The sequence below is a fragment of the Lithobates pipiens genome, unplaced genomic scaffold, assembly GCF_037356315.1.
Source record: "Lithobates pipiens isolate NorthernLeopardFrog02 unplaced genomic scaffold, aLitPip1_a1.2 Scaffold_18, whole genome shotgun sequence".
Lineage (NCBI taxonomy): Eukaryota > Metazoa > Chordata > Amphibia > Anura > Ranidae > Lithobates > Lithobates pipiens.
Genome location: NW_027507758.1, coordinates 400,755,114 through 400,781,719, shown reverse-complemented (window position 1 = coordinate 400,781,719; position 26,606 = coordinate 400,755,114). Strand labels below are relative to the sequence as shown.

Sequence of the window (26,606 nt, the reverse complement as noted above, 5' to 3'; positions counted from 1 at the left end):
GATTAAAAATAAAAAATCAGCATGTATGCAGAACTCTGCTTTAGGAGCCACTTGGTCAGACAATTCCGACTCTGTGGACTTCCTGGTCTTAAGCTGATAACAGACATTTAGTGTGAAGTTAAGCAGTTCACAGGCTACTGCTGGCAATACACTGTTGGCAGAAAAAAAAAATGGATTTCTCTAACCACACAAGGTATGTATTGAAATTCCCCATGAAGCATTCTGACCGGCGGCACCCAACACTTTTAGAATACACTGATCAGCGGCTGCAGCCAGTGATCAATGGAAAATTTTCAAACGTACTTTCAACAGAAGTTTATTAGACAGCGATGCTGTAGAAAACTGTTCAAAGTTGTTTTACTCACATTGTACTGCCGTAAGCAATATCTCAGTTTTGTCAGTGCTGCTTGCCGATCCTTTGCCCAAACCACCAATTTGGCAATCATGGGATCGTAATGTACAGAAACCTCATCACCTGTCGGTTTTGGAAGAGGAGAAAACAAAGCAAAGTTATCGCACAAGAAAAATTACAACTAAATTCCTCTGCAAAACAGCATGTTTTATATGGCGTTGCCTAAATCAAAGGCTTAATTTTTTTAAATAACAAACATGTCATACTTATTACCTGTTCTGTTCAAGGGTTTTGTACAGAGCAGTCCCGATCCTCCACTGCTCAGGTCCCAGCAGCGGCGCCATTGGCTCCCATGGCGGTCAAAGTCAATTTGCCAATCAGCAGAGACAGGGGGCGGGGCCGAATGGTAGCTCCATGTCTGAATGGACACGCGGAGCTGTCCATTCAGCTGCAGCTCGGCTCGGGTGCCCCCATAGCAAGTTGCTTGCTGTGGGGGCATTCGACAGGAGGGAGGGGCCAGGAGCACAGAAGAGGGACCTGAGAAGAGGAGGATCCAGGCTGCTCTGTGAAAATCCACTGCACAGAGCATGCAAGTATAACATGGTTATATTTTATTTTTGTTTATTAAATAACAAAGTGAGACTTTACAAATCATTTTAAAGTGGTATCAAAAGGAAGAGAAATATAGCCTGGGTTCATTTGGCTGGGCTTCTCCTATGGGTCACAGGAGTGCAATTAATTTTGCACTCCTGTGACCCGTTTTCAGAAGAGACGTCTGACGTCACAAAGATCAGTCCAGACACCGTGTCATCCAGACTCTGGGAGTCTGGATCCACCAGGGGCCTGGACTGATGGCCATCTAAGCCCCTCTCAGGGAGCCACCCCTCCACAGCTCAGTGCTCCAGTGAGCGTGAAGGATTGACAGTCAGCAGCTCTTTGCTCGGGGACCTGAGAGAACTGAGCCATCTCAGCGGCGAGGCGTTGGGGGACAGGTAACTTTAGGACTAGGTAGGAATAATGGGGGGGAAGAAACCGGATTCCCATACTTCTCCTTTAAATGCAAAAGCAAACAGTTATTATATTGCAGCTATTTCTTAGATGTGATGGCTGTATTCATTTTGCATTTTTTTTTTTTGCATTTTTCTTTATTTTCCCCTGCTGATCCAGCCAGTATGTCTATTATATTTCAAAAGAACAAGCTCACCAGTAGAACCAGTTACAGAAATGAGACAAACATTTAACATTAGCAGGGGGCTTATAATGATCATGATTATGTAAAACCTCTATCCCAGAAGAAAACAAATATTTGCTGTAACTGCTTATAAAGTATTAGCTGGAGTTTGGCTTCAATGTGTTAGTGTATTTAAATCTGTGAGTATATCCAACACTCCCTTCAGAGGGACAAGGCTGCTGTCCAAAAGTGTCCCCTGCGTTTCTTCATCCCGAGTGAGGACACTCTAATAAAGGAAGTGTGTTACTGACCAGATCACCAGTTGAAAACTGATGCAGCCACCACATGTAAATGATAGGCAAGCTGCAATATATTACATTATTGATTTGGGGTTTAATCACTTTTACGTTTCTTCATAAATATTCTCAGGATAGCTAGCTCACAAAGGGGCATACTAGTCCAACTTGAAAGTATTACATTTAACCCGACTCTGGGGACAAAATCTGCCTAGCGTCTTTATCTCTATGTTCATCTAGCTGACCTCACTATAGACCAATATCCTCATCTAACTGAGTAATCTGAACCTATAAAAATGAAAACTAGTGTTTCCCAGCCTTTTCTTTGTTTCCTGTTGTACATTAAATAATTTTTTGACAAGAAGCCACATACAAGACAAGAAGTCCCATTAGAAACCTGGAAAGCGGTCACAGTGGATTTTGTATAACCTAAATGAAGTGCATTTTTTGACCAGCATTATTTGTAACTTTTACTGGTTAGGATAGTTAACTGACTGACTTTATATTGAAGAGTTTACAAAACTTTACATATTCCTCCATATACAAAGAATTAACATGCGTGATCACCTTGCCTGACTCCAGTTTCAATGCGAGTGTAAAGATCGGCTGGTGGAGTAGAAAGATGTAGAAGTGGGCCAGCTCCAGGCATGAAGTTACTATTTGGATCTTCAGCATATATCCTAGCTTCAAATGCATGGCCACTCAGAGTAATCTCTTCCTGTGTTACAGGGATCCTTTCCCCAGCAGCCACCTGAAAAATACCAATGCTTTCCTTTACAGCCAGAACAGCAGAATGGAAGGTTTGGGAATGGTCAATGTGTTGCAGAGACAATACGTTAAAGCGAATGTAAACCCTCACATATACCCAGTGAAGTGAACAGCCTCAGATAATACACAGGGATGAAAAATCTCCCTACATAAAAGTTGATTGTAGGAAAGGCACACACCCACCCCACATAAGTAGAGACTTGCAGAGCTGTGCTGTGAATAGACCAGCTCTCTGCTAATTTATAGCACCCAACCTGACACAAAATTCAGTCTGGTTTCATCACAGCTGACAGAGAACTTGTCAGAATTTATCATACTGATAACAGAAGAACAGAGCAGGATTAAGCAATGGGACTTTGAAGAGGGATAAGAAAACAGTACAGATATATGTGCACAGCTCAAAATTTCATGAATCATGTTCACATCCACTTTAAGTCCTGCAAAATAAAGATTAACCACTTGCTTTTGGGCCAATTCTGACATTTCCCATATACATGTAAAAACAATCAGCATTTCTTTTGCTAGAAAATTACTTAGAACCCCCAAACAATATATATTTTCTGAAAACAAAGTCTCTGGAGAATAAAATGAAATTTTATGGCAAAACAGGAGAGCCTGGTAAAGGAAGTGGGTGGCCACAGGGTGAGGGATCCCTTTCCACCACCTGCAAAAGCGATCAACCGGCTGTATAGCCGTATGAATCACTTTTACAAGAAAGAAAAAAAAAAAAAAAAAAAAAAAAAAAAAAAAATCGCTGACTGAAAAGAATGATATTTGGATTATGGTTGCAGCCATGACCCCCCAAGGAGAGAGATACATATATAATATAATGTGTATATATATATATATATATATATATATATATATATATATATATATATATATATACACACACACACACACACATATACACACACACACACACATACATATATACATACACACACACACACACACACACAGTGAACAATACATAGTTAACCACTTGCCGCCCGCCAGCCATCAAATGACGTGCAGGTATATCCAAATGATGCCTGCAGCTACAGGCATCATTCAGATATCGTCTTTTTCAGCAGGCGATTCCCTACACCATAAGAATGATCATAGCGGCTGTTCTGCCGCTTGAGTGTTCTTACGGGTGATGAGAGGGGTTGTCCCCCCCCCCCCGCCGCCCTCCGGTGCTTCTACCGACTCACCACTTCCAATCGGTGAGTCAGAGACAGGATCTGCCGGCTCAGGATGGTGACCATAGAGATTTCTGGTGGACCAGATGGTCGCCAGAGTCTCTGATCGTTCCGAGGCTGGGCATGATGTTATGACTATCTTATTGACCCCATATCTCACTGTAAAGAGGACCGATCATGCCATATGCCTATTATAAAGGGATGTTTACATTCCTTGTAATAGGAATAAAAGTGATCAAAATTTTTTTTAAAAAAAGCGTCAAACTAAACAAACAAAAAAAAGTTTTTAAATTGCCGGTCTGTGTGCTCGCACGCAGAAGCAAATGCATACGCAAGTCCCACCCACATATGAAAACGGTGTTCAAACCACACATGTGAGGTATCGCCGCCAAGGTTAGAGCGAGAGCAATAATTCTAGCCCTAGACCTCCTCTGTAGCGTCGCCTATGTGGATTTTTAAGTACCGAAGTTTGGCACCATTCCGCAAGCATGTGCATTTTTGAAGCGTGACTTGCATCTATTTACTCGGCATAACTTCATCTTTCACATTTTGCAAACAAATTGGGCTAACTTTACTGTTTTTTATTTTTTTTTTATTTTTAAAGCACAAAACTATTCTTTTTATCAAAAAAAAGCGTTTGAAAAATTGCTGTGCAAATACCGTGCGAGATAGAAATTAGCAACGACCACCCTTTTATTCTCTAGGGACTTTGCTAAAAAAAAAAAAAAAAAATATATATAAAGACATATATAATGTTTGGTGGTTCTATGTAATTTTAATTTTTTTACCAAAAAAAGACGATTTGTACATGTAGGAGAGAAATGTCAGAATTGGCCTGGGTGGCAAGTGGTTAAAACTTTACAGAAGTAAACCATCTGCAAGCAACAAAAATTTTTTTTTTTTTTTTTAATAAAGAGTACTCCAAAATGACCATAAAATAAAGGGTGGGCACAGACAACAAATTTTTAAATGAGCTAATTTATATATGAACCGCACTCCCAACTTCAGAAAGGGACACTAAAATTATTAAACACATTATTGTTAGAGATCTAAATCCTTCTACCATTAGAGATTATAGAAACATTTTTATTTAATTAGTGCTCTTGCTTAGAGATGTGGATTCTAATTTATGCAGTTTAGTATCACATCATCAAGAAAACAAAACAAGACTGTAAACCAGCCTATACAAACCCCCCCCCCCCCTTTGAGGAACCCCTAAAATAATTTTCAAGTCATATCTCCCACCCTCTTCCCAGCTGTGAGTTTAACAGCAGCGGGCAGACGAATACATATACACAAGAGGAATCCACCCTGCTGTGTCTCCCTCCCTCTGCCGTGCTGTGAATGTTAACAGCAGCAGCGTCAGGACAGGAGTCCACTCAGGCTAAGTGGTGCGGCTGCAATCTGGACAGGATTGTTGCCAGATTGTGGTCCACCATTTAGTGATATCTGCTCTAAAGGACCCTATCCGAGAATGGCTGCTGTAAGCAGTGCATATTAACTGGTTAACAAGGACTGTAACAGAGGTTCCCAAATGGTGTCAGCTTGTGGCAACGACTACAAGTAGAGTCCAGTCATTCGCTTGCTTTGGGACTCTCCTAGAATTGCAGAATTATGCAGAAATAACGCCATGGGATGTCTCTAGCACCACACTCTGGCCTGCATTTTAAGAATGACTTGTAAAATGCAGGCATAGGTGTGGAGTGTTGTTCAGTAAAGAACGGACAGTGGTATCCACTATAAATGGGCCTCTTAAAATAAAAACCAACAATTAAAATATAACTAATAGTAGTAAAGGTATTTAAAAAACAAAAAAATGCTCGATTTTATGGGCAGTGTACAAAACAGCAGATGCTCTGCCAGTGGCTACAGCTTCCAGAGAGGCTGTTGGAATAAAAAAGACAGCTGAGAAATTTATGTAGGCTGCCACTGCAGCTGCCATTAAGCTCAGCCTGATGCAAAGTAAATGTGTCCTGGGAATGCCTGTATCAACCAACACTCACATGCGACCCGTCTGCTCTGGTGTCCCTCCTTTAGCCATATGCACCTGAAAAAAAAGGTGCACTTTATAGTTTACATAGTCCGCGTTGTGGGTGCTGAAGCACGTAGACGCTGCTAAGCCCCGCCCACTTTTCTCCAACCACCCACTGCACCCCCCTCCCTCATCTTTTTCAAAGATACAGCTTCTCCGTGCGAGAGGGGCTCCGCCGGATCGTATATGGAGGAGGGCTGGGGTGGAGGAGAGGAGGAGAGCCACCGAACGGATGGACGCCGTAATGGCAGCGGCACAGCACACCACCAACTGAGCCACGCCTCCTCTGCCTCCTGGAGTGAAGCTGTCCAGGTGGGGGAACATTCCCAAAAGGAAAAAAAACCCTTTCCTGCGTCTTATCTGGGGCTTGGGCTGGAGGAAGCATGCAGCTCGACACAGGCAAGGCTGACAAGCATGGAATCAGGTACATGCTCTTGACAGCCCACGGTGGCGACTATAGGCATGACAACATTTACATTAAAAGGAGAAATACCCACAAGAATTAGAAAAATTCCTTAGGAATCTCCCTTACCTTATCCAGCTGCAGGGTTCTGTGGTAACAGACCCAATCTTCACCTCTCACGGTGGGCTCCGTTAAAAAAACCTTCAGGGACTGGGGACACCTTTTTAAAGTCGGGGGGATCCACAGCTCTGGGCCTCTAAAAAGCACGCCAAGGATATGGCTGAAAAAAACCAAATACTGGATCCCGGGGGGCAACGGCTCTCTTAAAAGAAGCGTTACAGGTAAAACGTTGTTTCTTCGGACACAATACCGGGGTAACATTTAATTTGGTCTGGAAAAGACACTTTGAATGGATCCAGTTGCATGGCTTGCCCCAGTAAGCAATATTCCAGCGGCGCTCAGCACAAAACATCTTTACTCATGACCAACACCTAAGACGCTGGTGAAAAAATGGAGGTACTCCCAGTAAGGGTAGGGGTTATATGGGGAATTGAACTTTGTGTCTAGGGTGTGCCAGTGTCCATCACCTGAAGGTTCCATATAACCCATACAGTAATTACTGTGACTCTGTGTCCCATGAACAATAAAGAAATATTACTTGCCTGGCTGTCATCCTAATGCTAAGACCTCAATAATTATGAATGACTAATCTAAAACATGTATATAATTTGTTTTAGCATTTTTAATGATTTTTGTTTGTTACATGCTTCTTTCAGATTAGCGACTCAAAAAGTATCAAAGTCAGACACAGCCAAGCAGCTAGCACCTTCAGCAGGAGAGTAGCAGTGGAAAACTGAATTTCTTCCAATCTGAGTTTGACTTGTTTGGAGAAAAAGGCAGGTTTGACATCAATAAAAGCTCATCCATGTCACCATTTCACACTGCAGCGTTATGCCCTAATGGCTTTATTTATTTCTGCAACCACTCTACATAGAAGATTATAGGGACAAACTGTTGGGGGCTCTTTTACTTACTCGTAGCTGCCACTCCACCAGGTCAGTTCCAGTGATCATCTCTGTGACTGGATGCTCTACCTGCAGTCGGGTGTTCATTTCCATGAAATAGAAATTCTGCTGTGAATCCATAATAAATTCTACTGTGCCTAAAAGCAACAATGGGGCAATTTGTCAAAAAAAGGACACTAAACATTTCTTGCAGCTAGACAACTCCATATCTGATATGTCTGCTCACACATCAGGCTAAATGCCTCTCTTGTATAATATAGAGACATACCTGCACCCACATAGTTGACTGCTTTTGCAGCTTTGACAGCAGCTTCTCCAAGTTTCCTTCTGACCTCAGGACTGATTCCAGGCTGTTAACATATTAAAATATATTCACAAAAAACCTTACATTGCTGTGTTGACTAAAATACATTTACATTTGAATAAGGTGGTTAGAACAGCTGCTGTGTTGAACAACAACAAAGCTATCACAAACCTTTTTTCCAACATATAAGCTAAAAGAAGCAAAGTTGTACACTAACCAATGATACAGTAGAACAGTAATGCAGATCAAAAACAGTAAGGCTGGCCATAAACAATGGAAATTTATTTTCTGCAACAATGGGTTTGAGCCTCGAGTCCCCCATTAAACATAGACAGTGTTGACAGGGCAAGCCCTCCCGCACAGCCAATGTGTTCTCCCGGTAGGGGGGGGGGGGGGGGGGGGGCGGTCGGCGACAGGGGAAGCTGTCCACCCTACCGAGACAAGACAGTGATTCTTGCTAGTGGCTATAACAGCCACTAGAAATATTTGTATATGAAATAATCGGCTGGCTGGTTGTACTAAAGTTGATAGATCTGACCACATGGGTGCATTCAGCCTGCCCATACATGGTTTGAATCTCAGCCGATTCCTGCTGAGCCAGCTGAGAGTTGAACCATCTATGGCTGGCTTAGGTCTTTTTAGATCATTGGCAATGGCAACACAATGCCCTAAAACTGAAAAAGGATTTTTTTTTTTTTTTTAAAGAATGCCTGTAATGAAACAGAATTAGTCTTACCCCAGGTGCTTCCTCTATGATTTTCTGATGTCTTCTTTGAACACTGCAATCTCTTTCAAATAAATAGACAGCATTTCCATGCTGGTCCCCAAACACCTGGACTTCTACATGTCTTAGAGAAAAACAAAATAGGCAGTACACTTAAAATGATTGTATGCGACTTAAAACCTTTTTAATCATATACAATAAGTTTTTGCCCACTTATCGTTGGGAGGAAAAAAGAAAAAAAAAAAAAAAAGGCAGGGATATCCATGAATTGCAAAATGCTGCACAAGATCAAAATCCTTGGTTGTACTGCACAGGAGACCTGCCTTGCTGGGGATTGAGGAAGGCTGAGGATAGAGCAACAGCTGGTACACATGGGCCGAATATAAGCCGGCATTGGCTGGTTCAACAAAAGCCAACTGACATTTGGCCCATGTTGCCCTTGTGCTGGAAAACCAGCATGTAATTGGCATTTGATAAGCGCTGACAGCCAATAGCTGCGATCACTGACCGATGTGTTCTGGTGGGAGGGCTGGTCCCCCTGTCAGAACACAATAGCTCAGCGGGGAGATCGCTATACTAACGTTGCATGCTGCGTGCTCCTCAGTCTTCTTTTTTTATTCAGCCCTCTGGGCTGAACGAAAAAAAAAAAAAAAAAAGAACAAAGTGTGTACCAGGTTTAAATCTTAAGCCAGCCTTTCAACCATGGTGTCCCTTGGAAAAATGCCTAGAAATTGCCCTAAATTGTAAACAAGCCAGAGGGTGGATGAAGCCTGCCTTTTAATTACACAAAGCCACATGTTTTCATTGTGCACCATTACAATCTTCCAGCCACATCATCGGTTGATAAGCAGGATATCAGGCGCCTGCACTACATCCTTTTTTGCCTTTCCCCTGCCCTCTTCATTAGCACTGCAATCACATTAGCTGAATGACGGTCAGAAAACCGAGGAAGAGAAACATTGGAATACTAGTCACTACCAGTGTGCAAAGGTGCATTTACTTCCATCGTGTCCTATACAGGCTAGCTTGTGGAAATGCAACTCGACTTTTGTTGAGAAAATAAAAAAAACATTCCCCTCAGGGTGATCTATGTACAATGCATGGATTATAACAACCTTTGTTGCAGATTCCTACCTTTTGTTATTCTGAATTAATCAATGTGTGTTTGTCTGTGCCTCTGTACAGAGTGGGTCTAATGGGAGTGGTTTCATAATTAACTGCCAGAAGTGCAGCTGCAGGGCACTAAGGAGTAAATCTGCTGGGCATGCATCCCTTTAGAGACGTGCTCCTATTGAAAGTATCTCTACAAAAATGACATTTTTGTTGCAGGGGGTGCCTGAAATCTGACTTGTATCTTAGTCAGACCTCGGACCTAGGATTTTTATAACAGCTTACCTGTAAAATCCTTTTCTTGGAGTACATCACAGGACACAGAGCCACAGCAATTACTGTATGGGTTATATATCGCATGATGGACACTGGCACACCCTAGACAGGAAGTTCAGCTCCCCATATAACCCCTCCCCTTACCGGGAGTACCTCGGTTTTGTAGAAAAGCAATACACGTGTAACCAGAAAGAGGGGAGGGACATCTGTGTCCCGTGATGCCACAGTAATTAATTATTGTATGGGATGTCCCAGAGCAATGTTATCTGGATCTGGGGGGGGGGGGGGGGGGGGGATGGGACAGGGAAGACAAACAAAAGTAGGGTGAAATCAGACCTAAGGAACTATACTGCTGCCTGCAGCACACTGCACCCAAAAGGCGATAGAATCTGGTGAATGTATGGACTGAAGACCAAGTTGTGGCCTTGCAGATTTGAGCCATGGAGGCTGGGTGATGCACTGCCCACGAAGCACTAACAGCCCTGGTGGAGTGCGGTTTGATTTGAAAAGGTGGAACTTTCCTCTTCAAACCATAAGATTGAATAATTACTTTTCTAGGACCTTCAGGCAACACAAACAAAACATCTGTTTTCCGAATCTGAGCAGTCGCCTTCAAATAGATTTTTATTGCTCCCACTACATCCAGAGAATGTAGTGATTTTTCTTCTGTAGAACAGGGTTCTGGAAAAAAAATGAAGGTAGAACAATATCCCGGTTTAGATGATAACTTGAAACCACCTTTGGCAGAAAGCGAGGATGAGGAAGCAACACTACTCTATCCTTGAGAATGATTAAATATGGCTCTTTACAAGAAAGAGCAGCCAATTCTGATACCCTTCTTGCAGAAGATATGGCTACAAGAAAAACTAGCTTTCTTGTCAACAGGACCAAGGGAATATGCCGTATCGGCTCAAATGGCTGTTTCTGTAATGCCGACAAAACTAAATTCAAGTCCCAAGGGGTGCTCTAACTGGTGGATTAAGCCACGTTACCCCCTGTGCAAAGCTTTGGACCAAAGAATGCCAAGCAAGTGGTCGTTGAAACAAAATCAATAAGGCCAAAACCTGGCCTTTGATGGTACTCAAGGCCAGCTTCATCTCTAACCCCATTTGCAAAAAGACAAGGATTCTACCTATAACATACTTTCTAGGATGCCAACCTCTAGATTCACACCAGGAAACATATGCCTTCCAAACTCTATAATAAATGACTCATTAACCAAAGTAGATATCACTGAGCCTGAAAGCCCATGATTCTTCGGAATGTGGGTTTTAATAGCCAAATCTGTAAATTTAGCCATCTTTACTATTTCTGCATACCAAGATCTTCTGGGCCACAAGAACTAACCACTTCCTTTCCTGCTTGATCCTGCAAAGAAGTTGGGGTAGCAGCAGAATAGGAGGGAATGCATAAATCAGTGAGAACTGATCCCATGGGGTCACCAACGCATCTGTTCCGCATGCGAGTGGATCTCTTGTTCTTCACACAAAGTTGTCAGCTTTGTTGTTAAACCGGGACGCAAACAGCTCTATGTCCAGGATCCCCCATCTTTGGCATATAGCCAGGAAGATGTCGGGGTGAAGGGCCATTTCCTGGGAACAACTGCTGGTGACTCAAGTATTCCACCTGCTAGTTCTCTACCCCTGGAATGAAGATTGTCCATATGCACGGAACACACTTTTCTGCCCAGGTTAGGATATGGTTTACCTCTCCCTGGGCTACTTGACTTCTGGCGCCCCCTTGGTGATTGATATAGCCACTGCTGTGGCATGGTCAGATTGAATCCTGACAGGAGAATTCCGCAACCTGAATGTCCAGGCCTTTAGTGCTAGGTGCGCTGCCCGAATCTCTAGAATGTTGATGGGCAAGGTCCTTTCGGTTCTGGACCATTTCCCTTGGACAGAAGCTTCTTCCAGGACTACTCCCCAACTCGAAAGGCTGGCATCTGTTACCACCTTCCAGATAACTGGTAAGAAGGATTTCCCCTTCTGCAGATTCTTGGATATCCTCAATAAACTGAGGCTCTGGCGCACTTTTGGCAATAAACGAATTGGAAAATCTAGTGCTTTTACCTGTTTTGCAGCAGTCTCGAATGAAATTGAGCATAGGGAACAGCTTCGAAAGAAGCCACCATCTTCCCCAACAACCTTATACAAAAGGCGAATAGAAGGCCCCTTCTTCGTCCTGACCACCTGAACCAGCTCCTTTATGACGCTCATCTTTGCCTGGGGTAAAAACACCCTCTTCTGGGCTGTATCTAAAACCAGACTCAAGTACTCCAATCTTCTTACTGGCTTTAAAGAAGATTTATCCAGGTTGAGGACCCAACCTACAGGTATTCCAGGTAGTTGACTGTGGTGACCATACTTTGGTCTAAGCGGGCTACCGACCAGTCTATCAAGAGCAGGTAGTCTATGTATGCTATAATTGTTAAACCTTGAGTCCTTAATCTGGCCAGAGGAAGGGCCAGAAGTTTTGTAAACACCCAAGGTGCAGTAGCTAGACCGAAAGCCAAGGCTACAAACGGAAAGTGTAGTTTTTCTACTTCGAAATGCAGATATTTTTGATGAACGGGGAAAATAGGCACATGCAGATATGCATCCTTGATGTCGATTGACGCCAAAAGCTCTCCTTCTTATAGGATAGTGGCTACTGATCGGATCGATTCCATGTGAAAAAGAGCGGATCTTCAGGAACTGGTTAAGATCTTTGAGATCTAGAATGGGTCTGACATCTCAATTTGGTTTTGGCACCGTAAAAAGGTTTGAATAAAATCCCAACCCCTGCTCTTCCATGGGGACCACCATGATCACTTTTTGCCATAAAAGTCGGTCTAACGCTTGAAAGAGACTTCTTTTTCTCTGGATCTTTGGGAACATTTGACCTGAGGAAACGAGGAGATGGCAATCCTCAGAACTCTAGTGTGTAACCTAGAGCTACTGTGGAGACCACCCAATCTGTCTCACTCAAATGTGCGGAGGAGCTGCCCCTTCACAAAGAGGCTTTAGCGTTCTGTCTTGTAGGTTTCCTCCCCCAGGACTTTTTGTCCCTGGGATGACCCTGAGGTTTACCTCTAGAACCTGATGGTGGAGGCCTTTGCGATTGCCTGGAGGCTGATGTCCCTGGCACTGGAGAAAGACCATGTTTAAATGAGGGAAGTTTACTCCTTTCTTAACTGGCAAAAGGGTACTTTTCCCACTTGATATCTCTTGGATATATTTATCCAAATCATCCCCAAACAGCTTTTCGCCGCGAAAAGGAAAACCAGCCAGGAGCTTTTTGCATGGTGCTTCAGCTGACCAATTTTTCAACCATAAGATTCTACGCATATACACCAACCCAAGTGTAAGGCGAAAGGTTTGAGGAATAGAATCTCTGATTGCGTCAATTGCAAAACACAAAGCCGCTAGCAGCTCGGCTGAATCCTGGGCCTGCTGTTCAGGGAAAACCTTGAGCACCCGTTTCAAATGGTCTCTCAATGATTGACATACCCCAATTGCCGCCACTGCACCTGCCAAGGAGAAAATGTTTTTCAAGAGGAACTACAATTTTTTATTGGTTGGATCCCTAAGCATTTGAGCATTGTCAACCGAACAAGTCAAGCTTTTATTCACAGAGGATATAGCAGCATCAATTGCTGGTATACTCCACATCTTAGTAAAATTTTCCTCCATAGGATAAAGTCTTGAAAACTTTTTAGGGGGGAAAAAATGCTTATCTGAGTGATCCCATTCAGAATACATACCCTGTTTCCCCTAAAATAAGACCTAGTGTGATTGTCGGTGATAGCTGCAATAAAAGCCCTACCCCCCAAATAAGCCCTAATTAAAGTCCTTGTAGGTCTTCTTTTCAGGGTAGGGCTTATTTTTGAGGAAACAGAGTAGGGCTTATTTGGGTGGTAGGGCTTATATTGCAGCCAACACCGACAATCACGCTAGGTCTTATTTTAGGGGAAACAGGGTAAGCTTTTCCAGCAACGAATGGACAGGAAAAGGCAAGCCAGCAAAGCCTGAGGAGGTTTTAGTGAATAGAACAAGAAGTGGGCTTTTCAACCGACTCAGTTAAGGGTAGCTTAAATGTGAAGCAGACCATTTCAGTAAGAGAATGCACCAGCAATTTCAGAGCTTGTGAAGCTGAAGAAGGTCCTTCCCCACTTGATCCCTCAGAAGAGGAGTCATCAGTCTCTTCATGGTCCCCTGAGGGGGATTCATCTTCCCTCTCCCATTGTTCCCCTGTTTGAGGATCTTAGGCGGTAGAAGGGGACCTAATGTGTTTTCTTCCACTATGTGAAGATGCAAATAAAGCCGCTAATCTTTCCTCCAATCCAATCATGGCTGAGGAAAAAAAACTCCTCAGTAATATAGAGACAGGAGCCGAACTGTCGGAAGCAATTGCAACCCCTGATGACCCCGATGGCTCACTCTGACCAGCCTTCCTAGGCCTTTCGGGGTGGGGATGGTGTTGCAGAGGGAGGATCCTTAGAGCATGAAGGCAACACCTTTGTGCCCTTGTTTTTTTGGGGGTTTTTTTTTTTGGTATTTGTACTTCCCCCTCTGGTCATTGTGCCAAGCACAAATGCAGAGGCACTACCAAAATGCACCCACTGCTGAGCAAATAGTCCAGCAACTGCCATTGCTATTAATGCCCAGCCTGATGCAAGGTAAATGTGCCCTGGGAATTCCTGTGTCACCAACACTCACATGTCCCTGTCTGCTCTGTGTCCCTTTGACAGCTGAATGCATCTGAAAAAAGGTGCACTTAATAGCTTACACAGCCCTGCATTTGTGAACGTCTGAGGCACATCGAAGCTGCGCCAAGCCTCGCCCCCCCTTTCTCCCTCTTCCCACCATGCCCCCCACTCTCCTCTGATCTGACCGGATTGCATGTGGAGGGGGGGGCTGGGGTGGAGGAGGAGACCTAATGGACGAAGAACCGCCGTTACGCGGCGGCAGCAGGAGCGGCGCCGACTGGCCCATGCTCCTGCTGCCTCCTGGAGAGAAGATGTCCAGGTGGGGGGATGTTTTAAAAGAAAAAAAACCCTTCCCAAATCTTACCTGGAGCTTGACTGGATGAAGCATGTAGCTTGTATTGACACAGAGCAAGACCGACAAGCATGGAACAGGTACATGCTCTTGACAGCCCCCAGTGGCGACTTTAGGCATGACAACATTTACTTTAAAAAGGAGAAAACCCACAAGAATTAGAAAAAATCCTTAGGAATCTTCACTTACCTTATTCAGCTGCAGGGTTCTGTGGTAAACCAGACAGACCCAATTTTCACCACTCACGGTGGGCTCCATTAAAAAAAAAAACCTTCAGGGAAACAGGGCCACTTTTTTAATTGGGGGTTCCACACCCCTGGACCTGTAAAGAACCCCGCCAGGAAATATGGCTGTAAAAACCCAAGCACTGGATCCCGGGGTCCAGCTCTCTAAAAAGAGACACGTTACAGGAAACACCTAGTTTCTTCTGCCAAGAGGCCGGGTACCAATCAATTCAGCCTGAAAAGACACTTTGAATGGATCTGGTTGCATGGCTTGCCCAAGCAAAGATTTTTCCAGTGGAGCTCAGCACGTAATTACTGCGGCTCTGTGTCCTGTGATGTACGATAAAGAAATTGGTGAGCCAATCCAAGCAGGAAATTAGGTTTCTGTGGAGTAGTCAGTACACACTGTGTACAGAACAACGCCATGTAGCCATATTGCAATGCATTCTCAGAAAATGACAGTGGCTACAGACTGAAAAGGAAAGGTTATTTTTAATAACATTCAATTACTATACGATTAGTGTCGCAATTATATGTGCTATATTTTTTCTTTATTTGATATTTTTTTCCCCCCCACGGAAGTTGAGTTACCCTTTAAAGGTTGTTTTGCAGTACATGAGAGTTCTGCTTAAAGCCCAGTGATGCTGGACATTATACAATCAAGAGCAGCGCCAACATTGGATCGCAAAGAAGAGAGCTTGTGTGGCAGAGCTTTGGACAGGAGAAGAATAATGCAGAAAAAGAGATATATATATATATATATATTTTTTTTTTTTTAAAAAGAAGCTGGACAATGGAATTTTAAATTAGCCTGCAACGTCAGCTACCCACATATTGGTTCCTGTTTAAAGGGGATGTTTACCACTTCACTATATTTACAGTATGTGTGTCAATGAGATCACCCTTGTATGCCGGCCCCTTTGAGCCATTCCGATTGGTGGCAATAAAATTTATTTGGATTTACAATTGTCAGAACGAAATCACATGCGTCACAATTTCATTGTACAAGCTAATGACCTTAGACAGAGTTGTACAGAAAAGCAGTGCAAAACATTTGACAGTATATGGTGGAACATGTTTGCTAGTCTTAAGCAGATTCTAATTGAAAATTCCCTTAAGCTCACTATGCACAATACATTCTGGCTGCACAATCTCCTATAGATCTACTAAAAACTATACTTTGACACAACAGACAAAAAAAAAAGGGTTCTTTGCGCCGCACATCACTGCAAGATAGAAAGGATAGTCTCAGCCTGGGCTCCAGCCAAACCATATCCCCAATGTTTCACTCTGCCCCAGAGCTTAATCATGGGGCAGAGTGAAACGTGGTGGGGGCATTGCTTGGCTGGAGCCCAGGCTGAGGTGGTCATTTCACATATCCACAGGGTCTAGCAGTGATGTGCGGTGCATAGAACCTTTTTTGTCTGTTGCATCATTAGAGCTGGGATAAGCTCTGTCCTTGCCAGCACTACCAGCGGTGGACTACAGGAAAGGACCCGGCTAGAGCCTTGAATGGCACCCCTTATTTGTTGTCTATGCAGTGACACAGTCTGTCTGAATGTATACAAAATAGTTTAGATTAGGGATCATGATCTCACCCAAAATAAAACATGGACCTCTTAACTACTCTCTTCTCTCCCCCTCCCAAATCCATGAAATTAAAAAAGGCCTCAAAATATGGTCCTGATCATAACTTTCTTGGTTTGGCAAACCTGAATATGGGTGTAACATGTTAAAAGGGGATTTTATTCTTTAATGTGCTTGACTGGCTTGACACTTTGTGAATTTAAATGTTGAATATCGTGAACAGTTAACCCAATTCTGCCTGGACATCCAGTAGCACAGAACATGAGGGATTGCCTGAGACAGAGGTAGGCACAGTGTGTAGCAAAAAGACCTAATGCACTGCGATTTATTACAGGCAAATACGCTTTTCATTTTGCAAGGGAAGTTGCTCTCTGCAAGGTAAATTTCCCACTAGTCTAATAAACGTAGTGAAGTTTACTTTGCAACGAATACCCAGTTGTGAGCAAGGAAAACAAAAAAACAAAACAATCAAAAACCTTGCATTTTGCATGGACATAAATTAGAATATGGAGTCAACAGAGCTTCACTCATTCACTAAGCTCTGAGGATAATTCCCTTGCAAAGTAAACAGCCTATTTTCCCTTAGCAAATCAACCCCTACATGTGCAAAACAATGGTAGGAAAAACCTCTGGGAGGTACTAGAGACACAATGGGGTTGATTTACTAAAACTGGAGAGTGCAAAATCTGTTGCTACTCTATATAGAAACCAATCAGCTTCCAGGTTTTGTTGGTCAAAGCTTAAATTAAACAAGTTCAAGTTAAAAGCTGATTGGGTGCCATGCACAGCTTTTGCACTCTCCAGTATTAGTATATAAACCCCAGTGATACAAGTTGACAAAATAGATGTTCATCAATATTATATGAAACCTTAAAATTAGATATTTTTACCTTGGGTTGTCCACAAATTTTTCAATCAACATGACATCATCATTAAATGACTTTCTTGCTTCTCTACGAGCAGACTCTAGTTGCTCCACAAACTCTTCCTCAGACCTTGCAATTCTCATGCCCTGTGGTGGCAAAGATAAATCATACATGTTTCTTGTAGTTGACAATTCCAATAAACTATTAGCTATGCCCCACCCCCAACCTCAAAAAAAAAAAAAAGTAAAATGAAAATTATACATTCAGAGAAACTTTATGTCAGTAGTCTTCAAAGAAAAGCCACATTACTGCCCTACAGAGAAGGCACTTAAGAGTGCTGGCTTTATTAGCCTGAAAGCCCCTTCTGTGTGTCTCTGCAGTCTGGCTGTACTTCTGACACTGGGGTAAGCCCCACTCACTCATGGGCCTACCTTCCAATAAAAACTCCTCAGAAGTGCAATCACATTAAATAGCGGCAAGGCATAGCATATATGATAAATACATCTGAACCACTACATTAACAATGAGAAAAAAACAGTATTTGTCAATCTGAAATAATGTCTCGCAAAGAAATCTGAAAATAAAGCATTACTACACAAGAGGAATCAAAAAATACACTATATGGTTAAAAGTTTGTGGCTACCCGACCATCACACCTACACGGCCAAATGTATGTGGACATTCAGATGTTTCCAGTAATGGGCACTATTAATCTTACAGTACATATAAGTAAAAAGGTGTCAGGCTCGCTTATCCTACGCTTCCCACATTGTGATCACATTAAATATATAAAAGAAATGTGGGAAGCGTAGGATAAGCGAGTCCGACGCGTTTCGACTGCATACAGATGACCTATTGAGTCGAAACACATCGGGCTCGCTTATCCTACGCTTACCACATTGCTTTTATATATTTCATGTGATCACATTTTATTATCACATCCGTTTTCATGTAAGATGTGAATTAAAGATTTTATCTATTTTTGACCTGCACCATCAGAGTATTTTCTGTTTTTTCAAATTTCCCATATCGCATTGGACTTCTGCTGAGCTATTCCATTGCAAGATTAACGTTTTGGATGGATGCTGCTCCTCTGGATGGTTGTCTTGCAACCTTGATCGCCTGGATTTGGTTTGGTTCTGTTCCCCTTAGCGCTAGTGGTTGTAGCGCTGTAAGCTCATACAATACACTGCCTTATGGTAGGTGTGTCCAACACATCTGGTAAGAGTGTTTTATATTTCCACTCTTGAAGTTTTTAGATCCATTGAGGCCCATTTTGATTGTATCATCCCGACATTCAAGTCATTTATCACTCTATTGGACAATTTAATTTGTGGGACTTTATGGTTGTATTTATGTAATAATATTTTTGTGGGTGACACCCTATAGGGATTTTTTGCATGTACACATATGTACCTGTTCTTATGTACATCATTTCTGCTTTGAACGGCTTTTGTATCCTCACGGTTTTTATTTTATTTGTTTTATAATTTTTTGTCACTGTTTAAGTACACGGATGATTTATGTTTAGCGCTACACACATTTTTTGTATACCTTCTGGACTTTGAGTGTTAGCTGCTTTTTTTCTCAATTTTTTGGGTTTAGCACAGTATTTTTTCCCACTTCACCAGAGTTGATGGGAAGATGGATGGAGCCAAGAACAGGGTAATCTTATGCTACACTTTCTGTCAGAAAAGGTCCGACGGAATAATTTCATTGGATATTCGGGTTGTGTGTGGACATCTGACTTTTTTTTTCAAAAATTCTAAAGGACCTAGAAATAGAACAGGTTTTAAATCTTTCCAACAGAATCAATTCCTATCGGGAAAACCGTTCATCTGTATGCTATTCCAACCGACCAAAAACGACACAAGGGCAGCTATTGGCTACTGGCTATTGAGCTTCCTTTTTCTAGTACCGTCGTATGTCATCACGTTCTAAACGAACGGACTTTGGTGTGATCGTGTGTATGCAAGTCTGTTTCAGTGCAACATCACCTCAGTGCAGTCATATAGAAGTTTTAGAATGTTGATGTCAGCATCATGCTGTATGCAAGATGAACACCGGTATTCTAAAACTTCTATAGCGCTATACATTTTTCATCCAAACTCCACTATATGACTGCACTGAGGTGATGGACAAACTGGCTAGCATCCAAGGCAGGGTTCCTCAAACTACGGCCCTCCAGCTGTTGCGGAACTACACATCCCATGAGGCATTGTAAAACTCTGACATTCACAGACATGACTAGGCATGATGGGAATTGTAGTTCCTGAACAACTGGAGGGCTGTAGTTTGAAGATCCATGATCTAAGGAATGGACACATCAATATAATCACCAAGTGACTGCATATGATGACCAATACACAAGCATCGATAACACAGGTCAGTGACTTGATCTGATGTGTACGGACACTTGTTCTTAACCGACATTCATGCCACTGCCCACATGAGATGTGGATCTATTTGTAAGCAGAAAGAAAATACGAGTATATGAGTAAGGAGGAACACAGTCTAACAGGACATCAAATGGTGGGCTTTATCAAACACTATCTAAATGAAGTGATTGCTCTAATCCTAAGTATCTGTTTTTTCCCTGTTAAATCGCTCTATTTGCTACTTCTGCAGAACTCTGTGGAATTGATAATGACTTTCCTTTAATGTCTGTCCTAATAGAGTAAGTTAATACATAAATTTCATCCTGGAGGAAATTTACAGTATCACCTTTTTTGATATGTACATATATTTTTTCATCAAATCTCACATGGCCACTGTGGGTATTTCTCTAGAGAAAACTAATATATGTGTAGATGGAATGGATGTGGTGCACGTTTGTATGTGTATGCTGATACATAGAGAAGAGACACTGGTGTCATATTAAGACCTAGTCTAAATTTTAATGGGTTTGAATTTATTGAGGGATATTTATCAGTAATTTTTGTATATACATGTGTGTGCAAAAGCTTTAATAAAATCTTGTTATACCTGGTCTGTCCTCGCTGATGAACTTTTTGGGAATCTTTCCATAGTTTGTTTACCCTTACTTAACCTCCCTGGCGGTATGATTATTTCAGATTTTAGGTGCTGAAAGCGGTACAATTATTTTGCATGAAAATGTGGCGTTTTAAAATTGTAGTCCTGTAATTCTTAGGAATAACTCACTTAAATCTGTCCAAACCAGAGTCTAGTAGACATCCCGGGTATGATAAAGTTTGAAAAATTAAATCATACATAATATAAATAATTATACCAAATAATAATATAATAATAAAAATTATTCAATAATGTAATCAAATCAAAAACACTGAAATTTGCTCAGTTGCAGAATTGTCACTGTCATTACTTTTCAATATTTGATGACGGATCTCCCCACAAATCTCTATCGCTCAATTCTAAAATCATTTTTGATGTAAAGGGACAGTTGTGGTTGCTATGGACAATCTCCAGTTTCCATGCAGGGCACTGGGCAGAACACTAGGGACAAAGGGGATGTGAAATTATTACATACAGCAATGTAATCTGTAAGATTACATTATACTGTATGTAAACTGTGTGTTTCACTTTTTGAATTTGGCACCGATCTCCATCCCCATGCATCGCAATGCTCGCAGGGAACGGAGATCGGCTCCGTGATGAATCGAGCGGAGGACGAGCCACTCGTATAGCTGGAGGACATCGCTGGATCCAAGGGAGAAGGCAAGTAAACCTCCTCCTGCATACAGCGATGCGGTCCCGAGTCTGGCTCGGGGTTACCGCTTTTGGTATAAAATAAAACTTCCATCCCGAGCCAGACTCGGGAATACCGCCAGGGGGGTTAAATCTATCATGAATGCTGCTGCCGGACTCATCCACTTTACCAACTACCAAGTGATCCCCACTCCTCTCTGCCAATCCCTCCACTGTCTTCCCATTGCCCAAAAAAAAAAAAAAAATTTCAGAATACTAACATACAAGGTCATCCACATCTTTGCTCCAAGCTACCTCACCAATCTTGTCTCCAGATATCACCCAAAGTGTCCTCTCCGCTCCTCTCAAGGCCACTTGCTCTTTAACTCACTTGTCTTATCCTCCCATGCTCGTCTCCAGGACTCCTCCAGAGCCTCTCCCACCCTCTAGAACTCCCTTCCCCTATCTGTCCCGCTATCTCCTACTCTGTTCACTTTTAGGCGATTTCTGAAAACTCACCTCTTTAGGGATGCCTATCCTACCTTCAGCTAACAACTGAATCTTATTTTTCCCATTAGTTCATCCCTCACAGTTATTACCTTTTGTTTCACTTGCCCTTCCCTATAAGATTGTAAGTTCCCAGAAGCAGGGCTCTCCCAATCCTCTTGTATTGTTGTTGCATTGTCTCCCTCTATAGTTTAAAGTGCTGGAAAAACTGTAGGCACTATATAAATCCTGAATAATAATAAATGTCAGGCGTCCACAAACATTCGGCCATTTATTGTCACTGTCCACCTGCATCCACAGCATACCACAACTCTCTTGCTCAGATGGCAATTTGCTGTATTAGTCTATCATTAAAAGGCATCATACCTTACCACCTCCACCACGGACAGCTTTGATCATCACAGGGTAGCCAATCCTCCTGGCTTGTTCTTGGAGATGCTGGTCAGACTGCTCTTCCCCATGGTAACCCTCTATGATAGGAACTCCTGCAGCAGACATAATTGACTTTGATGTGCTAAGAAGACAGATAGATATGTAATTGATCTCTATCAGGAAAGAGAATTGTTAATAAGATCTTAAGCACAGAATTTGTGTTACCTCTTAATCCCCATATCTCGAATAGCAGAGGAGGGAGGTCCAATAAAAATTATATTTTCTTTCTTGCACAGTTCTGCAAATTCGGTGTTCTCAGAGAGGAAACCATACCCTGGGTGAATAGCCTAATATCAACAATACGGATTAATACTTAGAAGAATATTCTATTATAAAATACACAGATCTTATGTCTCGTACAAAGCACAAACTAAAATGAGATTTAGCATGGTACTTTCCACTGTAATCCATGACCTCCAATCTCAATCAACTCAGTACTTTAAAGTCATTAAGGCCCCTTTCACACTTGTGTGACTTGTCCTGCGTGTTGGGACTGCAAAGTTGCACAACTAGTCGAGTACCATTCATATCTATGGGACTTGAAGTCGCAGCAACGTAAAGAAGTCCCTGCATTACTTTGGTCCGTGTTGAGGTCCACAGACCTCAAGATTTCACAGGCATTGCTTCAAGTCGCGGCAAAATCGTGCGGGCCTAAAACTGCTTACAGATATTTCATCTGAAAAACAGCTGAATACATGCATGTAAACCAGGGCTCGACAAACCCCGGGCGCCAGGTCGCATTCACGTCCTGGCGCAACACAGCTGGAGTATCCTGTCTCCGTGTGGACCCCGAACACTGCCGTGCGATTGCATCGGGCCACGCCAGCCAGTAATTGATAAATAAAATGTTTCCATGGTCTGGCGCCATCTTGTGGTGGATGTTGAAATTACAACCCATCCAATAATGCTAATCCTAATGGAGCTATTTCTTTCCCAAAGTGAAGAGAAGGAAGTGATTGCGGGTGTCATCTGGCGCCTTTTACCCAACGATGTAAAAGGCGCCTTTTGCCCAACGATGAGTGTGGTGGCTCGTAAATAGCTTCATATATATATTTATTTATTTTCCATAATAGCTTTTATTTGTTTTTTAAAAGTAAAAAAAAAAAAAAAAATTTAATTAAGGAAAAAAAAAAATTATGTGTAATCCTACCTGCTTGGCCCCTTTCACAAGGGCTGTCTGATCAGGTTCACCTGTCAGTTTTTCAGGCGGACTGATCGAACCCTTAGCGGGGATATGGCAGTAAATAAGCGGGAATATGGCGGAAATAAAAGAAGTCACATTCTTTTGTTAACCACTTCGTGCCCACGCTATAGACGAAAGATGTCTACAGCGCGGACACCAATTGCCGGGAGGGCGTCCCTGGACATCCTCCTTTTTACTTCCCCTCTGCCCGTCGCCATGCGCGCGCATCGGGGAAGTTCTGTGTTGGCCGTGTCCCTTGGATACAGCCAATCACAGATCATGCTAAATGGCCAATCACAGCGGCCATTTAGCACGCGGTGTGTCCAATGAGAGGTGATCTCATATGTGGGGGGCTGGGGGCTATCTTCCCCTCACTCGTCTCCATGTCAGACCAGGGACAGGTCCAGATCGCCGTCACGGACCTGGCTCCTAACTTTTTTAGCTGGCTCCTAGATTCCAAGCAAATTTGTCAACCCCTGATGTAAACTGTTACCAGACAAACAATTTGCAATTATATAAAGCCATTTTTGTGATCATAGCACTCTTGCCACACAACAACCTGAAGACTATACTGCAGTCAGCACTATAGTCTGATCCATGATTCCCAGGGTTACAAACAGAAATAAAAAGCTGATGGGAGTTCTAGCTTTCCTCTACTCAACTATAAAAACAAAACATTTTTTATTGCCGATTCGCATTCAAAAAGCCAGCAACTTGGTAGACTTCTCTTGCAATAAATCTTTATTGGCTACTGATCAACACATCCAGCGTCAATAAATGCAAAATGCGTTTTGGCCACAATGGCCTTCTTCAAAGCATATTTCAACCATTGTGTCAGAATCTCATTGGGATTCATAGACACTGTACATATTGATCAGTAGCCAATAAAGATTTTGCAATGAGAAGTCCACTGAGTTGCCGGCTTTTTGACTGTGAATCTGCTATATTGGGGGGGGGAGGTGAAACTTCCCAGCCTGAGCACCGGTCTCCAGCCTTTGAAATCTGATTAGACAGCTGAGCTAGGGTATATAATTTTCTTCCTATTTTTATTGCTGCCTCCATTGCTTTTGTAGCCTTCACGTCACTTACTGTCTGTTGATGCAGTTGTCACAGAGACAGTGAATGAATGGATCTTTCTAACGGATAGTGGTAAAAACCTAACAGGGATAATCGTCCCCCACTCTGCCTAAAGCTAAAAGTAAAGTCATGGATGGACAGCTTTAATACTGAACTCTAAATGCATAAGTCCTAGACATTTCTTGAGGTTTTTAGTATTATATGGTCTACGTTTTAGCTTTTATTAAGCCTAAACAATGCTGTTATTGTGATGTGAGAATAATTAGCAGTATGTCTATAGACAAGAAATGTCCTAATTTGTGGGTGGAAGAAGGGTGGACGAGGATCAATAGTCAAATTCATTCCTTTACATATAATGTCAAAATGTAAAACCCTATGATTTACATTACAATTTCACATTCGCTTAGGGGACATGACTATCACTATGTTCTGAAATTCCTTCCTGTCATTTTAGTGCCAATAAAGGCTCATCCAATTTCAGTTTTAATTTTCTTGCATAAAACCTTTGCCATACGATCTTTACCACACCTGATATGGCAAAAGCAAAGAATTAGTGTTGTGTGTCTGCAAAGTGTGGGTTTTCACATGTTTATAACAAACAATGATTTTCAAAGTGTATCATACATTACAATAATTATAGTACAATCTCCTTTAGATCTACCAACTATGGAGTGCAAGGCCTGGCCTGATTGGATACATTAGGTAGCACTTCATATTACATAGTTTTGAAAAATCTAAACTGGGTTGTACAAAGATTTATGGCAACTTTCATACACACAAATCAGTTTCTGTAAATCTTAAAAATAATCCTATAATATGACTTATACCAAACCAAAGTGCCTTTGCCAGATCCATATTCATTATGTGACTAACCATGATATTCACTCTGCAATGTAGCAGAGTATAACCTAGTTAAAAGCAGAGTTCCGCCCCTCCAGCAAAAAATTTAAAGTCAGCAGCTATACATACTGTAGCTGCTGACTTTTAATATTAGAACACTTACCTGTCCTGGAATCCAGCGATGTCGGCACCCTAACTGATTTTTCCATCAGCTCTCGGGTGCTGCTGCCGCCATTTCTGAATGGCCAGGCGGCGGGGGAAGGAGGAGGGGGGCTGAACTTCGGAGTGATCTCAAAAACAGGTACCCATACCCCCCCCCAAATGTGGCACCGGAGGGGGAAGAAGGCCGGTGAGCTGAGCTTCAACTTTTGGGTGGAACTCCGCTTTAGTGGAGAAATTAAGCATTACATCTAGAAAGTATTACCTGAGCACATGATGATTTTGCCACACGCATTATTTTGTCCATGGCGAGATAGCTTTGTTGAGAAGCAGCGGGACCAATAAGATAGGCTTCGTCTGCCTGCAATAACACTGAGGCATTAACATTGGCAAAATAATGTACTAACAAAAGCAGACTGCAAGCAGGATCCAGTCCAGGCATAACAGAGTGGAACAAATATTCAAATCCTTACCGAATTTATAAAGCATCTCTAAAGCCCAAAAACTCCCCCCCCCCCCCCCCCATTTCGGAAAGTAAGGAACAGTTACAATCCCTGTCAGTTTAATTCTGACATCTGTGCCCAATTGGGCAGATTTCCCCTCACTACCTGTCCTGGAGACACACCAGGAAGTGAGAGGTAAGGTCTCTAAAATTAGTTACAGCTGTCACTAGAGCATGTGTCCCCATTGCAGGTTTTCCTATCTATTACTGCTCTGGTGACAACAGTTTTGGAATTTGACCCACATAGAGTCCCAGTCACAATGGTCAGCAGGACAAATAAAGGGGTGAATCTCCGTAAAGGGGACACAGAGAGCAATAAAAAAAAAACTTGACAGGTGTTCTAACCACTTACCAGTTTATCCAAAACTAAAACGATACACTTTAGGGGCTCATGCACACAGATGTAAAACACGCTGCTTTCAGATCCCAAATAATTTTTTTTTTCTATGAATCTGAATGCAGAAGTATCATATGCTATAGCTCAAGCACGCAGCCTTATTCATATCAGTAATATTACTCTGTTTTTTGTGTCTTGTTTTAGTGTTTGGCATATTTATATTGCATTATTTTTTCTTGTATAAGAATGATTTAAAGTAGTTATAAATGCAAAAGATTTTTCAACTTAATGCATTTTGTTTAAGATAAAAACCCTTGTGTGCAGCAGATCCATCAATACTTACCTGAGCCCCATCTAGATCCAGTGATGTTGCAGCAATGTCTCGGCTGCCCAGGACTTCCCTTCTCATTGGCTGAGACAGCAGCGTGGTGCCACTGGCTCCCACTGCTATCAAAGTCAGTCAGCCAGTGAGAAGAGAAAGGGGGCGGGGCCGGGCCACGGCTCTGTCTGAATGGACACATGGAGCTGTGACCCAGCTC

At 42.4% G+C, this 26,606-nt stretch overlaps 1 protein-coding gene across 1 annotated transcript in view; it reads right to left on the bottom strand.

Moving 5' to 3' along the window:
• MCCC1 (methylcrotonyl-CoA carboxylase subunit 1) overlaps window positions 1-26,606 on the bottom strand; it is a 75,504-nt gene that overhangs the window by 29,129 nt on the left and 19,769 nt on the right. The window contains exons 4-12 of the mRNA XM_077487895.1: window positions 25,494-25,589; window positions 22,135-22,256; window positions 21,904-22,051; window positions 17,389-17,510; window positions 8,272-8,383; window positions 7,500-7,581; window positions 7,241-7,368; window positions 2,387-2,570; window positions 366-475 (exon numbers count right to left, since the gene is read on the bottom strand). Of these exons, the coding sequence (XP_077344021.1) occupies window positions 366-475; window positions 2,387-2,570; window positions 7,241-7,368; window positions 7,500-7,581; window positions 8,272-8,383; window positions 17,389-17,510; window positions 21,904-22,051; window positions 22,135-22,256; window positions 25,494-25,589 (1,104 nt within the window). The remainder of the gene's footprint in view (window positions 1-365; window positions 476-2,386; window positions 2,571-7,240; window positions 7,369-7,499; window positions 7,582-8,271; window positions 8,384-17,388; window positions 17,511-21,903; window positions 22,052-22,134; window positions 22,257-25,493; window positions 25,590-26,606) is intronic.